Below are 27357 nucleotides of genomic sequence, written 5' to 3'. Positions count from 1 at the left end.
TTGTAGGAGATAGTAGTCCAAGACGGATATGACGTCGCTTGATCTCGTGTTGGTACGTGCCGACGCTAGATGGCGCGACTTGTTTCTGTAAATAGTAGGGAGTTAGAGAGGGGTAGCGATCTGTTGGCGGGAACGACTTGCGATAAAAGGCACCCGTCGTGTTCACATTTCTTGGTGTGTAATTCTTTAAGGGTTACTAGGGATAGGCGGGGAGTGACTTGAGTGGAAAAAGGGAGTGTTTGTTACCAGTCAAAGGCGTTTTAACCCTACACACGACGTTCACAAGTGCGTGACTCCACTCAAGGTCACTCTCTGCCATTCTTTTGAAGCCTTCTGCTAAAACTATGTAATTTTTTTCATTCTCTACGAGTTAGCTCTTGACCACAATCTCACTTGGATGGAAGCGGGCTATAGATTTACTCTGTATTTACACAGGCTACTTTTCATCCCGGAAAAATTCATAGTTCCCGAGTTATTTGTGAAAAATTAAATTTTACACAGACGAAGTCGCGGGCGTCCGCTAGTGCCTCAATTAATAAATACTAAATACCTCTCTCTATAATATTCTCTGATCCGGTTAGAGTCAGCAACTGTCTCTCCTGACACTCGTCCAAGGACTCCATCTTTGCAAACCTCTTCTGGTGCAAAGCTGTAAAGATCGGCAGCTTTGTCCGCAGTACTTTCCCACCAGCCTTCGACTTGGACGGCAATAACTCTGTGTTAGATTTGTTTGCTGATGTCGAAGGTTTGGACGCTGCACTGATATCTTGCAGTATGCCTGTAATATACAGAAATAAATAACTTTAGAACTAAATATTTATTTTAAAAAACGTGTAGACTGTAGACCTACATGTCTTAATGACATATTGCCATATTTTTTTCTCAAGATATTCTTCTGATAAAAAAAAAGGCATTTTGTCGTTACTTGAGATAGGCGGGGAGAGTGACTTGAGCGGAAAAGGGGAGTTAATGTCAAGGGCGCCCTTAACCCTACACACAACGTTCACAAGTACGTGACTTCACTCAAGGTCATTCTCTGCCATTCTAGGGTCTTATTTTGGTTACAGTTTGATTTGTTAATTAAGTTGTCCTGACAAATGTTGTGAGTTTGTTTGTTCGACATTGGTTTTGTTATTGTTTGTAAACCGCTTCCGAGTCTGCTAAAAATAGGGTATTGTCCGACACAGTGTGTAAGGATGTTAACGGCTCACCCGACGCGCTGCTGGTCCTCGGCCTGGAGAGGCGGTCGACGGAGTGCTGCTGCCCCTCCGTGAGCCGCTTGCGCCTGCTGCCGATGCTCACCGCGTGTGCGAGCGGTCGGGTATAGTCCGACACTACACTGTGTGTAAGGATGTTAACGGCTCACCCGACGCGCTGCTGGTCCTCGGCCTGGAGAGGCGGTCGACGGAGTGCTGCTGCCCCTCCGTGAGCCGCTTGCGCCTGCTGCCGATGGTCTTCGCGTGTGCGAGCGGTCGGGTATAGTCCGACACTACACTGTGTGTAAGGATGTTAACGGCTCACCCGACGCGCTGCTGGTCCTCGGCCTGGAGAGGCGGTCGACGGAGTGCTGCTGCCCCTCCGTGAGCCGCTTGCGCCTGCTGCCGATGCTCTCCGCGTGTGCGAGCGGTCGGGTATAGTCCGACACTACACTGTGTGTAAGGATGTTAACGGCTCACCCGACGCGCTGCTGGTCCTCGACCTGGAGAGGCGGTCGACGGAGTGCTGCTGCCCCTCCGTGAGCCGCTTGCGCCTGCTGCCGATGCTCTCCGCGTGTGCGAGCGGTCGGGTATAGTCCGACACTACACTGTGTGTAAGGATGTTAACGGCTCACCCGACGCGCTGCTGGTCCTCGGCCTGGAGAGGCGGTCGACGGAGTGCTGCTGCCCCTCCGTGAGCCGCTTGCGCCTGCTGCCGATGCTCTCCGCGTGTGCGAGCGGTCGGGTATAGTCCGACACTACACTGTGTGTAAGGATGTTAACGGCTCACCCGACGCGCTGCTGGTCCTCGACCTGGAGAGGCGGTCGACGGAGTGCTGCTGCCCCTCCGTGAGCCGCTTGCGCCTGCTGCCGATGCTCTCCGCGTGTGCGAGCGGTCGGGTATAGTCCGACACTACACTGTGTGTAAGGATGTTAACGGCTCACCCGACGCGCTGCTGGTCCTCGGCCTGGAGAGGCGGTCGACGGAGTGCTGCTGCCCCTCCGTGAGCCGCTTGCGCCTGCTGCCGATGCTCTCCGCGTGTGCGAGCGGTCGGGTATAGTCCGACACTACACTGTGTGTAAGGATGTTAACGGCTCACCCGACGCGCTGCTGGTCCTCGGCCTGGAGAGGCGGTCGACGGAGTGCTGCTGCCCCTCCGTGAGCCGCTTGCGCCTGCTGCCGATGCTCTCCGCGTGTGCGAGCGGTCGGGTATAGTCCGACACTACACTGTGTGTAAGGATGTTAACGGCTCACCCGACGCGCTGCTGGTCCTCGGCCTGGAGAGGCGGTCGACGGAGTGCTGCTGCCCCTCCGTGAGCCGCTTGCGCCTGCTGCCGATGCTCTCCGCGTGTGCGAGCGGTCGGGTATAGTCCGACACTACACTGTGTGTAAGGATGTTAACGGCTCACCGTCGACGGAGTGCTGCTGCCCCTCCGTGAGCCGCTTGCGCTTGCTGCCGATGCTGTCCGCCTCGCTCTGCGTGTACGAGCCCTTGCGCGCCGGTCCGGCATACTCCGACACTGTAACACAAATATTAATAATTTGTTAACTTGTTAAATGTAAATTATGTAATTGACCAATTTTTTACCTATTTGCCCTGATCTCTGAGGGCAAATAGGTAAAAAATGGTAGGGAGACTTCCGATTTGAAAATTTAGAGTACCTAATGAAATTTATAATAAAATTCTAAGAATAAAATATTTATTGTACAAAAAAAGTGTTACAGTTGTTATTTAGTTGCAAAATCCTCCTCCATCCTCATAAACTTGGCGTTTTTGGGAGGATGGCGGGTTCACTAGTATGCTAATTATTATCTAGTAGCGGATCCTGTCAAGCTTCGCTTTGACTCATTCCCTACCCCTACCCTATACTACTCCCACCCTACGCCTACCCTACTCCTACCCTACTCCTACCCTACATCTACCCTACCATACTCTCACCCAACACCTACCCTAGCATACCCTACTCAACCTTACCCCTACCCTAAGTAAGTACCCTATTCTATGTCCTTCTCCTGGTTCTAAACTACCTCTCCATCAATTGTCAGCCAAATCAGTCCAGCCGTTCTTGAGTTGTTGATATGTAACAAACCCGACTTTCTTAATTACGATTATCACTGACAGGTATATTGTAGCCAATAGACCTGATATAGTGCTAGTCGATCGGTCAGTGCGTCGTGCAATAATTGTTGATATTACTGATCCACATGACGATAATCTGGTTAAAGCCAAAAAGGAAAAAGTATCAAAATACTTGGACCTTGCTCACGAGTCAACTATTATTATTATTATGAGTCAACTATTATTGTTCCGATAGTTGTTTCAGTCAATGGTCTTATAGCGAAAAGCTTCGACCAACACCTTAAGAAGCTTTCGCTTAACTGTTGGATCAAGAGTCGGATACAAAAGGCAGTGATTCTTGAGACGGCGCGTATTGTGAGGAGGTTCCTCACTCTGGAGCCCTGACCACCGGTTGCTTGGGCACTCAAATGTCCCGCAGCGGGAGGGTGATTTTTTTTATACATTTTTAATAATGTTTTGTATTTTATACTTATATTGTTAAAAATTTAAAAAAAAAGATACTGATATTATATAGCGGAAAGATTTGTTTGTTTGTTTGCATTGAATAGTCAATGACTATTCAAATATTCGACTCTGTGATGGTCGAAAAACTACAATTTCAAACAAATATCTAGCGCCTAAGCCAACGCAAACACTAAGTTTAGAATCGTCTGATGATGAAAATGTATGTGGAAGGATCTGGGAGCCCACCACATTATTAATCCCAAGAAAACCCCAATCTACTATGACAGCAAACAGAAATGGAATGTGTTTGTTGGACGATCCGACTAACGCTCGGCGCCATTCAGTACCCGGGCTGGATGGTGTGAAATATGCGACCGAAGCTGTTGTGGATACGTGCCACCAGGTGTCTCTAAACGGAAATACTACTGACGGCAAGAAACATACTTTGTGCAAGACTTCAATACGAGCCAACCGCCGTATTGCCACTTGGAACGTCAGAGGCCTTCTAGGACCGGGTAAACTGAGCATCGTGGAAAAGGAAATGAAAATCCATAACATTTCAATATTAAACACATATGCGTGGTCAAGGTCATTTCAGAACTGCCTCCGGCAATACCATGTACTTTTGCGGATCTGAAGACTCCAGTCAGCATGGCGTGGGCGTATTGATACCTTCGAAACTAAATCAATACGTTCTTGGATATAACCCTATTTCTGATAGAATAATAACTGTAAAAATAAACACTAAACCATGTAAACTTAACATTGTTCAGGTATACGCTTCTACCTCACAGGCCTCAGAAGACGAGATAGATAACTTTTATAGAGTTCTTGAAACCGCCCTGAATAAAATACCTAGCCGCGAAGTAACGATGATTATTGGTGATTGGAATGCCAAAGTTGGAAGTACGATAGCTGATGACCACATCAGGACAACTGTGGGAAAATATGGTCTCGGAATCAGAAATGAAAACTAAAGGATAATCCTCCATTGCTATCGAATGCTAATTCACTTTGGGAACATCTCAAGACTTGTATAACGGACACCCTTGGAAATATAATAAGTCTAGAGTAGCTAAACCTAGAAAGCAACAATGGCTAACGCATAGCACCTGGAAACTAATAGACAAGAGAAAAGAAATTAAACTGAAAGGTCTTCAGAACCCAGTAGTGATGGACGATTATGCGAATATATGTAAGGACATCCTGAAAAGTTGTCGAGATGATAAAAACCAATTTATTCAAGACATCTGCCGCGAAATTGAACGTCACTCTCTAAAACTTGAAACATCGGACCTGTTCCAGAAGGTTCACCTCTTGTCTAGGCAGTTCAAACCAAAAACGTAGGTCGTGGACGACTCCGAGGGTCAACTTTTACTTGAGCTTGACACAATAGCTGAAAGGTGGCGTAGTTATTGCGAAAATCTGTACAAAGATTCCAATGATCCAGAAACAACACATCACACTAACTGTAACAACTTGGAGTTAGAACCGTCAATCCTCCAACCAGAGATCATTGCTGCGTTAAACAAGCTCAAGATGAAAAAAGCTCCTGGGTCAGACAACATTACGGCTGAGGCACTGAAAGGTCTAGGGGAAACCGGTATCGATATGCTGCACATGATTTGCGACTTAATTTGGCAAAAAGGTGAATGGCCAAATGATTGGGCTATGTCAGTCGTAGTTCCTCTGCACAAAAAAGGCTCCACACGGAAATGTGATCACTATCGTACTTTGTCACTAATCTCCCATGCCAGCAAAGTACTATTGTATATTATTAACAACCGCATTCGTCATTACCTAGATTGGCAAATTCCTCAGGAACAAGCTGGTTTCGTCAAAGGCAAAGGCACCCGAGAACAAATTTTAAATGTGCGACAGCTAATCGAGAAAGCATACGGATTCAATACGCCAATGATTATGTGCTTTGTTGATTATAGCAAAGCTTTCGATTGCGTTAACTGGAGTTGTTTGTGGGGAGTGCTTGCAGACCTGGGAGTGCCACAACATCTAGTAACACTGCTCATAAACCTGTATAGCAGTAGCACAGGAATTGTAAGAATAGATGAGGTTACACCCAACACTTTCAAGTTCTGCAAAGGCGTTAGGCAGGGTTGTGTGCTTTCTCCTATTCTGTTCAATATATATGGAGAGTATATAATGAGACGAACTCTCGAAGACTGGGATGGTGGCATCAGCATTGATGGAGCAAAGTTAACCAATTTACGCTACGCTGATGACACAACTCTCTTAGCAGCATCGGAGGGAGAGATGACATATTTTTTGGAACAGAATGGCACGTGTGAGCGAAGAAATGGGTCTCTCCATAAACAAGTCGAAAACAAAATTAATGGTTGTTGATCGCGCCAATAAATTACAATTCACTGGCTCTTTGAATCTTGAAATAGTTCAAAATTTCATATATCTTGTTTCCAATATAACAAACACAGGATCATGTGAGATGGAAATTCGCAGGAGAATTGGGATGGCCAAAAGTGCCATGTCTCAACTGCATAAAATTTGGAAAGACAGGAACATCTCCTTAAACACAAAAATGCGTCTTGTCCGGACTCTAATCTTTCCAATATTCACATATGCAGCTGAGACATGGACTATCAAATCAGCTGATCGGCATGGCATAGATGCCTTTGAGATGTGGTGCTGGCAAAGAATACTCCGTATTCCGTGGACAGCGCATAGGACCAATGCATCGGTGTTAAAACAACTCAACATCTCGAAAAGACTTTCCACCACCTGTCTTCAGAGGATCCTTGAGTACTTCGGTCACATTGCCAGGAGAGAAGGAGATAACCTAAAGAAACTTGTTATCACTGGCAAAGTGGAAGGAAAGAGACCTCGGGGACGTAGCCCGATGCGTTGGTCAGATCAAATCCGCACCACTCTCGATACAAAAGTACACGATGCTCTACAAGTCGCGAAAAGCCGAGCCGCATGGCGTGACATCGTGCGGAAAAAGTTATGAATGTGTGATAGGGGTCACGACCCTCAGTAATGAGGAACACGACGCGGAGAGAGAGAGAGATGATGAAAATAAAGATGAACAAAAAGTAGAGTCAGAAAAAAGTGACGATAAATTTATGACTCTAATATCGGATAATATTTTAAAATGGAAGATAAAATTTCATTTTAAAATATCTACTTTAAATATTTTAAAATTGATAATTTGATATGAGTCAACTATAGGGTAGTTGACTCATATCAACTACCCTATAGTTGACTCTCATTTTTATTAATAGAGAAATTTAAATAAAATGTAAATTTTATAGAGATAGTAAAAAATCTTTGCTATTGTGTATTTTTTTTTCATTCGTTCTTTAATCATTCCAGAATGCAATACTACCGAAGTAGGTGACTTACTTCCGCGAACGAAGTCACAGGCGTTGCTAGTCATTAATAACTTATCATGAAAAATCTGATCTATAAATTAAAAGCATTAATTTAATTGTATTTGTCTCAGTTATTAGTCAAATTAAATAAGGTCTTGGAATAATTTTATTTTCATTACTGACTGACTCAAAATATGTTTTACGTTTATTATTAAGCCATAGACTAATTTCTTAATAGATAACAGATGTAAATGTAATTTTTGAAATTATTTGTTATTTTTGTTCAGAACATAATGAGTGAGTCATGTACGTTCACTTTGTCACATCACTATTTTTGATTCAATAAAAAATGGTATCACAGGAAACGTCAGATGGGATCGCTGAATTCATTATTAGACAATAGTAGCGTTCGTTTATGGTGTTTTTATAGCAACTTAAGGTTTTATTTTTGTTTCTCTGTCTTCTCTGTCTACGATTTAATGTTTCTTTCCTATGTCTTATTGACAATAGACAATATTACACGACAGTGACAATGACAGCTTACACCGGATATAAATTCAATGTTTCTAGGTGTTTTTATTGGCTGTTTTGAACTTTTACTATGTTTAATTTGTAGAAGCGAAACAAAAAAAAATATTTATCTAATTAATGCGGGTTCCAAAATTCTGAAAATTATTTTCTCAACAGCAATTTGTATCTTATATCCGTAAAATACTATTGACCCGCGTATAAATTATAAATAATAAGGGCCCATTTTGGGACATCCCCTTTGCGCGTGGCCAAAATCGGAACTTACTATATTTTAAATATTTTTGCAATAAAACAAAATAAGTATGCCTCTACATGACCATAATTTGGTATTACACATAAAATGAAAATGAAATGAATTCATTTTCTAAATCCACTAACAGATGGAGTAACCGGTTGCTTTACATCATTAACTTCTAACAATGTCTTCTTCCTTCTAGAAGATCGTGTAACATTCAAATTCTCACTAGCCGGTGTTTGTAGACTCTTTCTCCTACTTCGGGTCATTACTGGAGTGGTTTCTTCTGCTGTTAATCCCAACTTACGTCTATTCTCTTTCTCTTCTGTTGTAAACTTGTCAGTAGCCAATGCTGCAGCATTAGAAGTGTCGTCTGCAATATTCTGTGATTTCTCTGAATCAGGATCTGCCGATATCTCTGCATCTTGCAATTTATGGACTCTGGAGGTTTTATCATCATCTCCATTTTGAACTTGTTCATTATTGCCCGTCGATTTTGGGGTTGGGTTTGTTTGTGATATCAGTATGCTCTTCCCTGGCGTTGCGTTCCAGTTTATTGGTGGCATGTGGATCTGGTTTCCCTGGAAAAATATTAATAGGGTAGTTGACTCCATATCAAAGGAGATGGATGGATGGTTATTGATCTTTTAGACTACACAAGGGATTCTAATGCAGTTGTCAACAAAAAAAAGAGTAAAATCCGTATTAAACAAAAGACTGAGGAAACTTAGTTAAAGAGAAGACCCTCACCTCATACGGCGATTCGTCGCTGTCCACTTGCTTGCTGATCGACGACGCGCGCAGTATGGCGTACGAACTCTGCATGAAAAATGAGATGATGAATGATGGCAGATACACAAAGTAACACTATCGATCATTACCGGAACGACTAAATAGAATACGATTATCCATTACGAGAACGCGATTACAACTGGACTGCTCAACTGGCAGACTACAGTGGGGGCAGGGTGCCTCACTCTGTCTTTTTTTTTTTTTTTTCTGTCTGAGTAGGTGCCGATAGCTCCCTGCGGAACCACTACGGCGTCACCGGGGGGGCTCACTCTGTCAAGGGTACCGGTCACCCGCCATATTGGACGCGATGCTATTGGAGTCACGTGTTCAACCTTTTACAGACTTATTTATTTAAACAGTAAAAAATGAAACCTGATTCTAATACACAATAATAAACATAGATTTTGCTAACTGATCAAATAACTTTTTGCGTAATAAGTACGTAACATATTATCCAGTACAAAATGTCGTTAACAAGGTTAACAAAGGACTTGGCGTACCTTTTTAGCGGAGGCCTTCGCTTCGCTAGACAGCACGCTCTTCAGCAGCGAGGGCAGGCCGAGCGGCGTGGCGGGCGCGCGCACCGGCAACGCGAGCGTGGCGGGCGACTTCACCGGCGTCTGGACGCTGAAGAAGCCTGCTTCGAACGTCTTCACGTCGCCGGTGTCGGCTTTCTTGGCTCTGCGGGCCGCTGGACACGACATTTTCAATTTGTTAGTAATAGGGTAGTTGATTCATTACTAGGACCAATACAATGATAAACGTCGTTTGGGGCCCGTTAGATTTGATTATGGGACGGAGTCCATAGTATAGACAGAAAATTGAATAAACGCCATGATAGAATCTGACACATTCTCCCAAAAAGACAACAACCATATATGGACTCTGTGAAGATACGAGATTAAGGCGATTCGTTAATTCGATTTTTGCAAACTTTGAGGAATAAATGCCAAATGTCCAACCATTGCAGTGTAGTGCAGTGTGAGGCGTTGCCATAATCATTCTTTTGCAAAAAGCAGCAAAAATATTAGTTAACAATAAGTTCACGTGTGTTACTTTTAAACGTTTAGAAATTTTTAAAAATTACGTGATTAAGTTTTATAAGAAATCCTTAACTTTTAATTGACATTGATATATTTCGGACCCTTATTCCATGTACTACATGATATTAATATTGTTTATATTAAATATTAAAGGAGATCATTCACGCTCCATACATTTTTGGGCTCTTTTTGAAAGTGCCGGCCAACGAAAATAAATGGCACGACTCGTTAGAATTAGCTATTTGGAGCAATAGCTAATATGGCATAAACGTTGTCAAGTGGCTCTGAACCAAGTTATACAGGTTCGACGATTCGTTATTTCCATACATTTTGTCAATTTTCAAAAGTGCCCGCTAAGAAAAAAACTGATACTTATCGTTAGAACTGCCCATTTGGAACAATAGTTAGTATGGCACAAATGTTGTAAGATTGCTCTGAATCAAGTTATACAGGTTCGATGACTTGTCACTTCTATAGATATTTATTGAGTTTTGTAAGTGCCCACCAACAATATAAATGATACGTATCGTTGTAACTAGCCATTTGCAGCAATAGTTACTATGGCATTAACATTTTAGTATAGCTTTGTGTCCAGTTATACAGTTTAGATGATTCATCAAATCCATATGTTTTATTGATTTTTAAAGTGCCGTTTTACAAAAATATGGCACTTATAGTCAGAACTGCCCATATGGAGTAATATTTAGTATGTCACGAATGCTGTTGGTTTGGCCTGAACCATCTCCTTACTCTTATCCCACTTAAGTGGGGTCGGAAAAATATGTCAATCTTTTCCATTCGTTTCTATTACTCGTCAACTCATCGTCCACTCCTTTTACACACATGTCCTCTTTCACACAATCCAACCATCTCTTCTTTGGCCTCTTATGACCTTCCACTTGCACATTCAACATTTTTCTAGTAATATGACTTTCCTCTCTACGCATTACATGTCCATACCAAGCTAACCTTCTACTCCTCAATTTTTCTGTCACTGGCGCCACCTTCAGACTTCCGCTTATATACTCATTCCTTATTTTATCTATTCTTTTCACATCACACATCCATCTCAACAAACGCATTTCGTTCACATGCATTCGTTTACTATCCATCCCTTTCACCGCCCAACATTCTGATCCATACAGCACGACAGGTCTTACAACCGTTTTGTATATTTTACCCTTAAGTCTAAGAAGCATTCGCGGGTCACATAGTACACCTGAGACCTGTCGCCATTTCATCCATCCCGCATTCATTCTACTTTTTACGTCTCGGTCCATATTGCCATCGTTTTGAAAAAGCGACCCGAGGTACCGAAAATCGGAGCAAGCTGGTAGGGTTACACCATTTAAGGCAATTTTGAAAGATTGAGATGTACCGCCAAAGTCCAAGAATAAGTATTCAGTTTTCCTTTGACTGATTCGTAGACCAAACACTTTCCAATTTCTCCTGCCATTTTCCCAGTCTGCTCTGTACCTCAGATGCGTTTTCTCCGACAAGTACAATATCATCGGCGAACAGCATACACCAAGGTGCTTCTTCCTGTATGTCTGATGTCAGAGCATCCATTACTAGGAGAAACAAATAGGGGCTTAAAGCCGATCATTGGTGTAAGCCCACCTCCACTTGAAACTTGTCAGTAACACCAGCTTCTAACCGTATGCTCGTGCATGCATCTCTATACATTTCTTTCACTATTCCAACATACTTCCCAGGTATTTTCTTCACGTTCATAGCCCACGTTCATAGCTCAAAATCAATTTATACATGTTAAATGGCATGTCATCTCCATACATTTTATTGATTTTAAAAGGTGTCTACCAATAAAATTCTTACACATATCATTTTAACTGATCATTTAGACATACAGGACTCATACTCGTTGACTAAAGATAATTTATATCTGCCAAAAAAATGTAAGCAGCATTTTGCGTCCCTGTTGGCTTACAACTTAAATAAGTCAGTTACAAATGTTGTAACGCAGTCTATTGACACTAATTCGACTTGTAAAAATAGTTCTTCTGTTTCTATTGACCAGAGTACGAGTGATAGTACTGTCTCAAATGTTAATTTTTATATAAACGATCCAGTTACAAGTAGTGTAACTCAGTCTATTGACATCTCTACAAACTGTAGTACAAATATTTCTATATATGACTGCAGTACCAATCCTAGTACTGTTACAATTAAAAATTCTTTAAACTAGAAAATATGACAACGGAGGTGCACTGTAACTTTAACATTGTACACCAAAATATACAGAGCATCAACGGCAAGGAATTAGAAGTTGAACTATTTGTAGAGAAATTCAATATACACATCTTATGTATTACGGAACACTGGCTCACAAAGTCACAACTATCAGTACTTGATATTAAAAATTTTTCATTGTCAAGTGTATTCTCCAGAAGGGCTGGACATGGTGGCTCTTTAATACTTTTACTTAATAACCTAAAATACAAGGATAGAAAAGACATAGTTAGTCTTTCTGTGGAATGCATTGTTGAACTATCTTGTGTGGAGTTGGAACGAATTGTTATAGTATGCGTGTACCGACCCCCTCCTGCTGACTTTGATCAATTTCAAGAGGTAATGGAGGATGTAATGAGACGTTTGTGCACATCTTCCAAACAAATACTGATTTGTGGCGATTTTAATGTTGATATTCTAACAGAAAACTCAAAGTCTGTTAGATTTCTTAACTTATTCAAATGTTTTGATTTGACTCATGCTTTTAATGAACCTACTAGGATAACGGCTACTTCAGGGACATGTCTGGATAATATATTTTACAATTGTGTGATTGAAAAAAAGATGATAATAAATAAATTAGGCTCTGATCACAGTGGTCAAATAATAACTATTTTAAACAATAAATCCAATAGCAACCAATGGTTCAAGTATAGGCCGATAACTGAAGGTAAATTAGAGCGATTTAAAAGCATAATTTCTTCAAAAATTCCAAGTCTTTCATTTGAAAATAGTCACCCAGACAGGCTATTTGGTACGCTGTTCAAGACAATAGACAAAGAGTTTTGTAAAATTTTTAACTTTAAACGTATTAATGTTACTCAAAAATTAAAGTTTAGCGAATGGGCTACTGTAGGCATTTACAAAAGTAGAGACAGATTGTACGAGTTGTACGAGGAGAAACAGTATAATCAAACGCGAACATATTTAGAACATGTAAAAAACTATTCAAAAATTTTCAAACGTGTTTGTATTCTTGCAAAATCATTACACATCAAAGATAGAATAATAAAATCTGAAAACAAGGTACAAACAACCTGGAACATAATTAATAAAGAATCAGGCAAAATTAGACCACGTGATATGAGTTTTGAATTAATTGTCAATGATAAAAAGATAAACACCGATAACGAGGTTGTTAATGCCTTTGAAGACTTTTTCCAGAATGTTCCTATCTTGTTAACAGATTCACTGGACTCTTCTGCTACGGAAGCCCAGAGGATATTAAGAGGCCATGTTAAAGAGTGCAACGTTCTTTTTGAATTTCATCATATAACTGTATCAGACATTAAAAAAACTTTTAAACTGTTAAAATTAAAAAGAACTGGAGACATGTGGGGCATGTCAGTGAAAGTAATATCTAACATCATTGATGTCATTGCTCCCCACTTAGCTATTATTTTTAATGAATGCGTGGATTTGGGTATCTTTCCGAACCTAATGAAACATGGCAAACTGTTACCACTTTTTAAATCAGGTGACAAAACTGATGTTAATAATTATAGACCAATTACAATACTGCCAACACTTAGTAAGGTTTTTGAAAAAATCATTTTAAATCAACTTTTAAGTCATTTTAATTTAAATAATTTATTTCACCCTGAACAGTATGGTTTTACTAAAGGTCGCAGTACAACTGATGCAGGTGCTAAACTTTTAAAACATATATATGATGCATGGGAAAATGCTAAGAATGCTATTGGTGTATTTTGTGATTTGTCCAAAGCATTCGATTGTGTTGACCATAACATTCTTTTACTTAAGTTAAGCCACTATGGCATAAAAAGTGTTGCACTCGATCTCATCGCCTCTTATCTTAGTGATAGAACACAAAAGGTATGCATAAATGATTCAAAGTCTCGCGGTTTTTCTAACACAATGGGCGTCCCACAGGGTTCAATTCTGGGTCCTTTTCTATTCCTAGTGTACATAAACGATTTACCACACCATGTTAGCGGCATCTGTGAGATAGTACTGTTTGCTGACGACACATCCCTAATTTTTAAGAGTGACAGAAGTAAAGATAATTCCGACGATGTAAACCGTGCCATATCGCATGTGTCGCATTGGTTCACTGTTAACAACTTACTTTTAAATGCAAAGAAAACTAAATGTATTGAGTTTTCATTACCAAATGTTATAAAATTAGATAAGTCTATAATGATCAATGGTGAAACACTAGAAATAGAGAATTCCACAGTTTTCCTGGGAGTGACCTTGGATTCTAAACTTCAGTGGGGTGCTCATATAGAAAAACTGTCAGGTAAACTCAGCTCAGCTGCTTTTGCAGTGAGAAAAATAAGACAGTTTACTGATGTTGATACAGCTAGACTTGTTTATTTTGCGTACTTTCACAGCGTAATGTCTTACGGTATTTTGTTGTGGGGCAAGGCTGCTGATATACATTCTATATTTGTACTTCAAAAAAGAGCAATTCGAGCAATATATCAACTAAAATCACGCGAGTCCCTTCGTCAAAAGTTTAAAGAAATAGGCATTTTAACAGTAGCCTGTCAGTATATATATAACAGTATAGTTTATGTGAGACAAAATATTAATTTGTACAAACGAAAAGGAGATCTAAACCCACGTCTTACTAGACACGGGCATAAGTTAGTTATTTCTGCATATCGTCTCCAAAGAGTTAAAAAATCTTTTGTGGGTTTGGGTGTACTCTTCTATAACAAGATCCCCAAGACTGTGATGGACTTGCCAATGCACAACTTTAAGCAATGTGTTAAAAAACATTTACTTAGTCAAGGTTACTACACTATTGATGAGTTCCTTAACGACAAAGGTGCATGGAGGCCATTGGATCAGCTTCCACCTTCACACAGGAAATAAAACTATAAGAAATTGTAATTTAATTGTTATCAAATGTAAATTGTAATACTGTATGACTTTTTCAAAAGAGCAACTGTTGAGTTTCTTGCCGGTATCTTCTCAGCAGAACCTGCCTTCCGAACCGGTGGTAGAATCTTTACAAATAGTCAACTGACGTGTCAAAAGTGCTTGTAAACTGAGCCTACTTGAAATAAATGAATTTTGAATTTTGAATACTTTGTCAGTTAGTATGGCAAACACGTTGTATAAATAATCTGATCTAAGTTATACAGGTGTGACTATTTGTAATATCCATACATTTTCTTGATTTTTAAGTGCCAACCATAAAAATGGTGCTTATCATTAGAATTGGCTGTTATAGGAATGGGGAGCAATAGTTAGTATAGTACAAACGTTGTCGGCCTGCTCTGAGCCATGTTATACAAGTTCAATGATTCTTTATTCCTATGCATTTTATCGATTTAAGCAATACAGTTAGTAGCTAGGTATGACAGAAACATTGTATGATTGCTCTGATCCAAGTATTTGCGTTCGATGATTCGTCACTTATGTTTTTGTTGATATCTGAATTGAATGGGAAACATTAAATAGGTAATAATGATGAATACTCAACTAATAATATGAAATAAATGTAATCATGGTGTAAGAGCTGTGTCATCATTATTTGTTATGGTTCTTCCTTCTGGACCGTTTCTGCACTTGGCCATGTGATTCGCCGTTGTGCGTGATTTTGTTATGTTATTCAAGCTTATTACTTTAAGAACTTAATAAAACGGTTTTTATTTCTCTCAATAACACTTCAACACAATTTTTAGTTACATTTGCACAATAATGTTGAATTTGAGCAAGTGCGTAGAATCGTTATTTCTATATTTTATTATTGCTTTTATGTTTTACAATAGTTATATAACTTGTTTCAGTAATAGAATTTTTCTGAAACGTGTGCAACGTGCTACTAACTATTGCTCCTAATGACTAGTTTCAACGTTAGATTTTAAGGTTAATATTTTAGGTGAACGGTACTTTAAAAATCAGTAGAATATATAGATTTGACGAATCATCTAAACAGTATAACTTGATTCGTATCTAGCTAGTTATAAGTTATAACGATAAATAGCATTTACTTTGTTACTTACAAAATTCCATCAAATATATTGAATTGACGAGACATCGAACCTTATAACTTGGTTCAGGCCAAACCAACAGCATTCGTGACATACTAAATATTAGTCCAAATGGGCAGTTCTGACGATAAGTGCCATATTTTTGTAAAACGGCACTTTAAAAATCAATAAAACATATGGATTTGAAGAATCATCTAAACCGTGTAACTGGACACAGAGATATACTAAAATGAAGAAGAAGAAGAAGAAGAAATACTTTATTGCACACAAAAATACAGTTATAAATTGAAACATTAGAAAACATAAATTAAACTTAGCATGCAAAGGCGGCCTTATTGCTAAAATGTTTATGCCATAGTAACTATATAGCTGCAAATGGCTAGTTACAACGATACGTATCATTTATATTGTTGGTGGGCACTTACAAAACTCAAAAAATATCTATAGAAGTGACGAGTCATCGAACCTGTATAACTTGATTCAGAGCAATCTTACAACATTTGTGCCATACTAACTATTGTTCCAAATGGGCAGTTCTAACGATAAGTATCAGTTTTTTTTCTTAGCGGGCACTTTTCAAAATTGACAAAATGTATGGAAATAACGAATCGTCGAACCTGTATAACTTGGTTCAAAGCCACTTGAGAACTTTTATGCCATATTAGTTATTGCTCCGAATAGCTAATTCTAACGAGTCGTGCCATTTATTTTCGTTGGCCGGCACTTTCAAAAAGGGCCCAAAATGAATGATCTCCATTGACATGAATCAACTACCCTATTACAGTGTAGTGCAGTGTAAAGCATTGCCATAATCGATTTTCATTTGCAAAAAACAGCGCCATCTCTAGTGTCAACTAATTAAAATTTCGAAAAAATAGTTACATGTGACTTGTATCACATGTTGAAAAATTGTTTGCCGTGAATTAAATAATTGATCAAGCAAGGTGGTTTGCCGCTGGATATGGTTTCGGAGTTCTCAAAGTTCTCGAAGCTCGTCCAGTCCAGGTCCAGCAGTGGATTTCCATGTGTTGATGATGATGATGATGATGATGATGATGATGACAGCAATAGACAAGGTGCTACAGTTACCCGCGATGATGTCCTTCATGCTACTGGTGGGCGGCGGGCGGGCGGCGCGCGCGGGCTGCTTGGGCGGGGGCGCAGGCCTGCGCTGGCGCTGCGCCGTCGGCTCGGGCTGCTCCGCCACCCAGCCGCGAGCGCGCGCTTGTTCTAACTTCTTGAAACGTATTTCTATGTTTTCAATCTGAAAACAATATTTTTTTGTAATAATATAAGCAAGCAATCACACCTGATGGAAAGCGCTGATGCAACCTATGGTGAAACGTGCTTGCTTAGATGATGCCTTTTCACTCTTGATTTTAAGATTCGTACCACCTACATCTACACCTGCACCCATGTGTAGGTAGGTGTGTAGGTGGTATCTTCTAGAAAAACCAAAGCTAGAAAGAATGGTTTCCATATCTCAACTGTGTGTATAAGGAATTGGGTTTTAGTCATTTATTATTGCGCCGCACCAGCGACGCGAACTGCTGCATCTCCTGCGCGTACCTGCATGAACACCATGTCCCAGAAGCCCTGCAGGTCTCCGGTGGTGACGAGCGCCTGCCCCGGCTCGGGCAGCTCGCAGCGCCGCACCAGCGACGCGAACTGCTGCATCTCCTGCGCGTACCTGCATGAACACCATGTCCCAGAAGCCCTGCAGGTCTCCGGTGGTGACGAGCGCCTGCCCCGGCTCGGGCAGCTCGCAGCGCCGCACCAGCGACGCGAACTGCTGCATCTCCTGCGCGTACCTGCAATAACACCATGTCCCAGAAGCCCTGCAGGTCTCCGGTGGTGACGAGCGCCTGCCCCGGCTCGGGCAGCTCGCAGCACCGCACCAGCGACGCGAACTGCTGCATCTTCTGCGCCATCAGCAGTCGCGCATGCCCCACCGCCGCCAGCACCTCCTCCTGACACACCACACGTACAGTCACTTTATGACGTCTCGGTAAAGCTGCGACTGTCGCTACGCACAGGTCGTACATAAAGTACGCTAAAATGAAGATGCGTGAGGCGACGGTGACGCACCGCCACCACGCCCCTACACTACCGGTGATACCTAAAATCTTGTATTGCGCAGCTTAACGCACTATGTTCCGAAACTTCATAACGTTTGCATTGTACTGTACTCGAACCAGTAGCCCAGTGCAATACCATAGTGTAGTCAAAATGACAATTTTTAATGGTAACATAACATATGTTTATTTAATTTTATTAGCGTTAATTAATCTACTATTATGACATTACTATACCTGACATTTATATTATAACATTCTAGTTTAATTCTATAAATGTTCCGCTCAAGTTTCTACTATCTTATTTTAATTTTGTCTAATGAAATGTAAAAAAAAAAATCAAAATCAAAAATCATTTATTTCAAGTAGGCTTAGTTTACAAGCACTTTTGACACGTCAGTTGACTATTTGTAAAGATTCTACCACCGGTTCGGAAGGCAGGTTCTGCTGAGAAGATATCGGCAAGAAACTCAACAGTTGCTCTTTTGAAAAGTCATACAGTATTATAATTTACAATTGATAACAATTACAATTTCTTATAGTTTTATTTCCTGTGTGGAGGTGGAAGCTGATCCAATGGCCTCCAAGCGCTTTTATCTTTAAGGAACTCATCAATGCTGTAGTAACCTCGACTAAGTAAATGTTTTTTAACACATTGCTTAAAGCTATGCATTGGCAGGTCCATCACAGTCTTGGGGATCTTGTTATAGAAGAGTACACCCAAACCTACAAAAGATTTCTTTGCTCTTTGGAGACGATATGCAGAAATAACTAACTTATGCCCGTGTCTAGTAAGACGTGGGTTTAAATCTCTATATATTGCTCGAATTGCTCTTTTTTGAAGTACAAATATAGATTGTATATCGGCAGCCTTATCCTATCACAATCGAACGCCTTGGACAGATCACAGAACACACCAATAGCATTCTTAGAACTTTCCCAATATATATTCTGTAATATATTTTATCTCTTATTATTGCATGTAACATTATTATTTTTAACAATGCCCTGACAGGGCATGTATCATGCATGCTAAGCTTATGTATTAGTTTGTAAGTGCATGGATGCTAAGTAAATAAATATCTCAAAAAATATCTCATAAACTGTAATATTTATTTTATTCAGTTTTTGAATATGCCTATCTATAATATATGTTAAGATTCTTATAATATAAACTTAATAATAATACAACACTACTATACTAATTATTCGTAACACTGTTATAGATCAGATTAGGACTGCAATCTTTTGTCATAATAATTATGTACGAGGATGTATGTTTGTACACTATGTAACACTCAAAGATCGAAAACGGTCAATGAGCGGAAAAATAGCTCACAACGCGTTGTGGTCACAGTAAAACATCCACATGACGAATTTCGTGTTATGGCTCTACTGAAAACGCGCACGACGCGTTTTGTCAATCATAGAAGACCAAATAGCGAAATTTTCGTCATGACTGACATGCTATTCAATCTCAACGCATTGTGGCAATGAAGAAAAGCGGATTGAGAGCCGTGATAGCCCAGTGGATATGACCTCTGCCTCTGATTCCGGAGGATGTGGGTTCGAATCCGGTCCGGGGCATGCACCTCCAACTTTTCAGTTGTGTGCATTTTAAGAAATTAAATATCACGTGTCTCAAACGGTGAAGGAAAACATCGTGAGGAAACCTGCATACCAGAGAATTTTCTTAATTCTCTGAGTGTGTGAAGTCTGCCAATCCGCATTGGGCCAGCGTGGTGGACTATTGGCCTAACCCCTCTCATTCTGGGAGGAGACTCGAGCTCAGCAGTGAGCCGAATATGGGACGGACATATAATATTTTGTATAAGTATACTAACTTGTATTTCATCTGGTAGTGTAGTTTGCTCCGCTATCTTGTCCCACGTGGCACACTTTTCCGTCATGTTTTGTATCTCAGAATTGAGTTGGTTTTTTAAATGGTGTAGACTAATGTTACAGTCATCATCCATTATGCCTGGGAATATTTCAAAATCATTAATTTTTATTAACCAGAAAATATATACACTTAGCACAATTACCACAAATGAGTTGGAAGGATAAAATGGCGGGCTATACGGTCAGGAGGCTTTACTCAGGGTGTATTCTAGGCTCGTCGAAAAAATATCGATACATCGATATATCGATATTATTTTTTCAATGTATCGATATTTTTGAGCGATATTTAATGTTTCGATGTATCGAGGTATCGATATAAAATTACAAGTATTGAAAAGGTATAAAAATCGAAATTTTTTATAATTCAAAAATCCTAAAAAAGAATACTTTTTTTATACTAACATTTTTTTAACAAATTACATTTTTTTTGTCTTTGGTCGACTCGATTTACTGCGTTTTAATTTGGTACTTAAGTTGGCAACTCTGTCTGTCAATGTCATTTCAGTGTCAGTGTCTGTGCTTCAACTATCCGTCTGTTATCCGTATTATAACCTCAACGCGAGCGTATTTCTGCCTGCATTTGAGTTGATTATAGTTCTCAAACAATCTAAGTAATTAAATCTGTATCAGATAAATATTGGTTTGATTAATAAATAATTAATATTTTTTTGTTGTTGTCCTTGATTAAAAAAAATTAAAAATGATGTCTATTGATTAGTATTTATCTAGTAATGTAAGATGATTGAAGTAGATTAGGCCAAATATATTTTTTTCCTATCACACCGACATATCGATATATCGATATTTTTAAATAAAAATATTAATATCGATATTGATATATTCAAAAATTATCGATACTTTATTGCATTTCCGACATCCCTAGTGTATTCAGTCTGTACATTACGACCTCAGTACAAATTGCATATGCCTTCTTGGTTCACTATTTGCTCAATAGATGGCGCTTTAAGGCACGTTGACCAGCCGGATTCTGAGGTAATCTTAAGCCAGTTATTAAAAAAAAAATTATAACCTCGTACGGCTTGTGACATTTTGTTTAATTTTGTAGACGAAACGGTTTTATTTTTTCTGCTTTCTTCATGGTGTTTTTTTGCGTTGATCTTTCCCGACGACTTGGCTTTTTTTTATGGATTTTGGTGACTGTTATAAATCGTTTGGACCTGTGCTTTAATTTGGATTCCGAGAACTCTGTTAAATATGTCTTGTCTTGAGATTTAGTAGAGTTCTTTTTTATTTTTTCGTGCAGATTTTTTACATTTAATTGGTGTAAGTCAACATATATATTGTTAAGCGGTACCACTAGAGGTTTTGACGAAGATGACTATTCAAAGAGACGGAGTTGTTTATATTCACAAAAGGTGAAACACTAAATAATTATATGTATGCCATTTGTGTTTTTATTATTTATTATTCCTAAATAAAATAATCATAGAATTAAAGAACAGTTAAAACTAATAGGTAAACATTATGTTTATGCCTCTATGGATATAGGTATATATACGTAAAACGACGCTCATTTTATACTTATGGGTATATATTATAATTTTTGTAGTTCTCTATCTGCTCACATGATGGCGCTAAGCGGAGATGGCATCTGATGACTCTATACCCTATATTCAATGTACTCTATGGCTTTACTTAACAAACAAAATATGGCTCACTGATTGGCTGTTCGTTTCGACCAATGACAGAAGAGTTGCGACACTAGCGTTCAGAGCCAAAGTGGAAGCGGGTGGAACTAAAATCTGTCTCAGGCCTGGAGTAAATTACATACAATAAACTCATAGGTTTTACTTACGCCATCTATGTCTGTACTACGTACAGACATAGATGGCGTTGAAAATTAAAATGTATCTTTGTAAGAGTTCTACATCGCGCTAATGATGTGTTTTTGATGTTACAGTATATATACGACAGAGCTGCAAAGTTATGTGCGTGGTAGTAGTACGCTTTTCTCCACGATCGAGACACTTACCGCACAGAGGACGTTGACCTCCATTAGATGTATAGTGTCTCTTTCAAATTTTCAATATTCTCATATTTCATTAATATTTCTCTTTCACAACGAGAGCACATCTGGCTTGGGCCCCAAGTTTTGTGTCTCTGTTGTGGTATTACGGTTGTGTGTACCGTATCCTCTAATCGAAGTGGGACTGCAACTGCGTTTTGTATTTTTAAAGAAAAGCTTTTTTGAATAACTTTTTAGAGGCACGTGCCGACTTGATTGGTTTTCGTTACTTTTGACCTGGCTGAGGTAGATCTAATGTATTTTAATAATATGATGCCATTGTTAGTCCAAGTGTAGGTAAAACTAAGAACTGTAGCTACAGTTTTACACACACGAATATATAAGCAAATGTTATAAACAATTAAAATTAAAAAGAAGGGGCTAAATTAAAATAAATAACTTCAAAACTATTGGTGTAATAGAATTTTCAAGGTTCCGTAGTCCATAAAGCACCCATAGTTTCTGTCCGTCCGTCCGCGGTTTAGGGCAGAGACTATTGCTACTAGAAAGCTGTAATTTACCTTGAGTATGAACAATAATATTAATTTGAGCCGTGATAGCCTGCTTCTGATTCCTGAGGGTGTGGGTTCGAATCCGGTCCGGGGCATGTACCTCAAACTTTTCAGTTGTGTGCATTTCAAGAACTTAAATATCATGTACCTCAAACGGTGAAGGAAAAATATAGTGAGGAAACCTACATACCAAAGAATTTTCACGTGAGTGAAGTCTGCTAATCCGCATTGGGCTGAAGCTGAGCTCGAGTGACCTCTCATTCTGAGAGGTCACTCGAGCTCAGCATTGATAAATCAATGCTGCTCGGATACCAGGATCGCATAACCACAAATATTTCAATATGCTTCCTGCATTGAAGAAGCTATTTATTTTTAATATTACAATACAATTGATCCATCCTGGCATCCTGTCTAGGGGGGCACTAGAGATGACCGAGAAAATAAATTATTTCAAAATCCGAGAGTATTTTTCTAGTTTACTTAAAAATAGGGGGGGGGCACACAGGGTGGATTGTTTAGGGCATCAAGTTACCTTAATCCGGCACTGCCTGTATGATTGGCTATCCAATAATGAAGTCCTGTTAAAATATGTCTAGCCATTTCAGAGTTTAGTCGGAACTTGAAACTAACAGACAGATAATTTTCAAGTTAGCCAGTACGTTATCATTACTTTTTTGCTGATATTTTATTTGCCTTTACGAGTAAATTAAATAAATACAAGCATTGGGTACGAGTAGGTACATATTATTTACAATACATATAATAATACCTACTGTAACAGGTCAAATTCTGTTGGAGTTGGACTTGTAGGGCATTATAGAGGGTGCTGGGGAGTATTTCCCTTAACTCTGAGGTTGTATTCTTTACAATAAGAAAGAAAATTAATGAAAAATGTTCAAGGAACATGTGTTCTAAAATTAATATTTTCGTTGTAAATAATATTTATTTTGTAAGTAGATCTTAGTGTCCCTTATACTCATCCCTATTATTATGACGTAGCCAAGTTTTACGTATTTTAAAATGCAAGGATAGATAAAAAAATAAGGCGTGAGTTTCATGGATAGTTGTAACTATTTGAATTAATTTGTATGAAAACATAAAAAAAAAATTTTTAGTCAAAAAAATATTAATTTTGCAGTTCGGCTCCTATAAGCGGGCTCGTCAACACCTTAAAGTTATGGGAAATAGTCCCGAGCAACCTGTACAATTGATACTAAAGAGAAAAATATTGTCTGTAAGTCGGTCTGTCCATATATTTGTTGACCGGTTATCACGCTGAAACTAATGAATGAATTCACAAGAAACTTGAGTAGGGCTTGAAACTTTACATTCATTTCCACGCGGACGAAGTCGCGGGCGTCCGCTAGTATTAAATAAAGTGATGGACGACGGGTTGAAAGTTTGTATAGAGAGTCCTCCACTTTTAAAGTTAAATTTGTAAAAATTGGTATGTGAACTACCAGTAAAATGTTTTAAAATAATGACATGATTTTCACTTTCAAAGGGAAAACTTGAAAAGCCTCATAATATAAAATGTTTGGCACTTTTATTACCTTAATTTTTTTCACTAGTGTTTAAAGTTAAGAAAAAGAATGTGTTACAATTGTTTTGAAAATTTCACCCCTTAGATATTTTTTAAATGGAAAATGAAATAGAGAATGATTACAAGTATTAAAAAAAAAACAACTTTTGCAGAACCAAGTTTTATTTTTTTAATTGTTTATATCTTTCAAAGATGTGCGTTTTATCCACTTTCGTAAATAAACACCAAATGGTACTTCCAGAGTAATCTTAAAATAACATTAAAAAAAAATATTTACGTTTTAAACACTACAATATTATATTTTTAATAAAAGTAATTTCTAATCGCTAAGTTATAAACGTACATACACTAATAACACATTTTATAATACTTCTGCATAGTACGGCACTTGCGATCTACGAAGGCGCGGTTGTCTAAATACATTAGAAAAGGCGGAGTTAAACAATCTGTTGGAACAATTTAAAACGTGTATCATGTACTTATTACAGTCTGACCGAAATTGGTTTTCTGGCAATAACCGTAACCGAATATTCGGCCGTGGCTACAGTTTCGGCCGAAACCGAAACTCACGTGGTCAAGTATAAAATTCCTTAAAATACTGAAGTTTGGTGCACTTTACCCAATAATCTGCATTAATTAGGACATGAAATGGAAACACAGTACATTAAGTTTATTAAAATGATTTATAAAAAATTTTTTATTATTTTTTCAAACTTCTCATTGCAAAACGTTTATCAATTACCAAAAATCAAATCACTAATTGTTACTGTTTCATTAAATACTAAGTATTAGTATTTTGAAATCTTATGAATTAATACTTTGTTTTGTATTTGTAGTTAGAAGAATAAAAAATAATCAGTTCCATCAAAACATAACCTCTAAAGAATGTTTGCGTCGGGCGATAACGAACTGACTAAGTTTTGTTGCTGCATTGCAGAGTTATCCGAACGGTGTACGACAATTCCCGGACATGGCCGTCAGCGTCATATGAACTAAGGCGAGCGTGTACGACTACTTCTGAAATCAGTATCGGTTTCGGCAAAATTTTCGGCCTATATTGGCCGCAACTGAAATTGCCGCCGATACTCGATTTTTGGCCGATACTCGGCCGAAACCGAAACCGAACTTCCGGTCTGACCCTAGTAGGCTATTTATAGCCTAGACAAATAAGGATTTTTAACTCGGAATGAGATATCGTGAGCTTATATGCCTACGTTTAAGTTTCCTAAAAGTTGACTAAAAAGTCTCAAGTCACAAGTCGGGTATGCGCCGTAAGTTATTCAAGGTCAAAGGTCACGAAATTTGTTGTTAGTGAGCATCTTGATTATCTACAGCTCCCGTTTTTGAGATAAAGATAAGAGTAACCTTAAATAACATAAACAACGTTAAGAGACTTTTGAGACAACTGTTAGAACATCAAAAAGAAAGGTGAAGATTTTCACAGCTTATTATCTCTCATTCGAAGGTAGACTTTCAACATTTTCCTTAATTTACTGGGCTATTATTATTGTAATTGTTAAGTCTTTATTATAATATGAAGAGCGCGCGTCTGTAAATCGCAAGAGCTATAACTCCGAAACAACATGCGTACAGTTTTCATGTAGGTACATAAGTATTGCAGATAGCTTTTAAACATTTCTAATTTTTTTTTGACTTTACAAAAAATCTCTCCTCTCTAATTTCTGATATCGAAAGAAAAGTTTGCACATTATCAACGAACTACGAGATGTATTTTATGTAAACGATACCTATTTTTTGTGACACCTTTACTACATGGTGGTGATAAAATATAGGATGGTTTTATAATAATGGCTATTCTAACTTAACCAACTATATTAGTATGTACCAGATATCATACACTTTTAATAGATGTTAATTATATGAATTCTGGTCGTGTATATATTTATTGGTATCACGAAAACATATAAAATGTATTGAACATTATTTTTCCATTCAACTACATTTTATATAATCATGTTATTTTAAAATAATAAAATACAGCAGATATTTATGATGGTACACATCCTAAAATAAAACAATCAGAAGATTCGAACAAACTTATACGGATATCTAATAATATCTGTACAAGTCTTAATTATATATAATAAAATATAGTCATTTAAGGTCAAAACATATTTTTACATAAACAAGCTTGCTATTAAAAATTCGTATAAGTACATAAAGATAATAAAATAATAAAATTACACGACCAACCAAATAATGACCAAATAAAAAACTTACCTAATTAAAAAAAAAAATAAAAGACTCTTTGACATGATCATGTTTAAGTATTGTGGTTGTTTGTCTACTAATAATATAGTGCTTATTTTTTCATTATCGCTTCGCAGATTTTGCATATAGCCCTCAAGTATTTTTTATCAAACAATTTTCACCTATTAGGGCGAATAGTAGAGGAGCCGAAGAGGGGATTTTTGCAGTTACTCGAGTGCGGCAGATGAACATAAGGAAGTATACCTTGCACGTTGTTCAGTACCTCCACTAAGTATGACCCCTTAATATTGGTGGGTGTGATTAGGGCAAGCAAAAAAAAATTAACTTCAGAAATACTCAACCAGCACGTCAGATTATGATAAGGTAGGTGAGTTGATTGCTGGAACATGTGCATTTTGAAAATCTGACGAGCGTCACGTAATGGAATGGGAGGGTTCCAAAGTTACAAAATAAAACCCTTATATTTCTGTTATCGAGCTACGACTGCGGTTATTTTTTTGCTTATTTTTAATGAAATAATCTTCTGAATAATCGCTCATGGTTTCTGTTAATTTCAGTAAGCCAAAGTAATAAAAAATTATCTTTAAACTCTGTAGTTTTTTTCCCCACTGCTGAAAGTGAAAAAAGTATATAACCATTTATTCCTTCTATCATCTAATCTACCAAATCTAATCGATTCTAATGACGCTGTAGTAACTGCAATTTTAGCAACCCGCGCTCCTTTACTAAAATGTGGTCAAATATTCCATCTTTCACCATTTGTCCGTCAGTTGGTTAACGACCATCAAGGTCAAGTTGTCATGTTAGTCAAGGAAAAGGTGACCTTACCAAAATTTGATAGAGTCCTCCACTTTACTTGTGCACATTTACAGATCCATATTGAATAAAATCTACTTTGCTTAGATTTCTGCATAATACTGTAAAATGCAGTAAATCAATAAAAAAAGAACACCGAGAGCTATATGTGATTCCTACGATTTTACCGCCAAACCCTCAGTGTTAGGTTGTTGATTATTCTCGATTATCGATGATAATTTAGTTTATAGTATTTTTATTAATGTGGTCTGTTAATATTTAGTATTACAGCTTTTTTTCTAAATTAACTTTAATTGTGAGGTCCTCTTATTCTCTTTTTTTATGTCAACACATAAAACCCAATTTCACATTTAAATCTCATTTA

At 38.3% G+C, this 27357-nt stretch overlaps 1 protein-coding gene across 2 annotated transcripts; it reads right to left on the bottom strand.

Annotated features, from left to right (window-relative positions):
* Window positions 1-559: 559 nt before the first annotated feature.
* On the bottom strand, window positions 560-20081 carry LOC112053286 (uncharacterized; the record flags this gene model as incomplete). Of its 2 annotated transcripts, none has more annotated exon segments than XM_052890590.1 (8): window positions 560-778; window positions 2607-2717; window positions 8064-8415; window positions 8585-8653; window positions 9127-9317; window positions 16977-17151; window positions 17699-17857; window positions 19807-20081. In XM_052890590.1, coding segments are annotated over 8 exon segments (1408 nt in total), but the record flags the coding sequence as incomplete, so codon positions are not given.
* Window positions 20082-27357: the final 7276 nt, after the last annotated feature.

The sequence above is a fragment of the Bicyclus anynana genome, chromosome Z, assembly GCF_947172395.1.
Source record: "Bicyclus anynana chromosome Z, ilBicAnyn1.1, whole genome shotgun sequence".
NCBI classification, from domain to species: Eukaryota; Metazoa; Arthropoda; class Insecta; order Lepidoptera; family Nymphalidae; genus Bicyclus; species Bicyclus anynana.
Note: the sequence above shows the minus strand (reverse complement) of the source record. Positions and strands in the feature narration are given on the sequence as shown.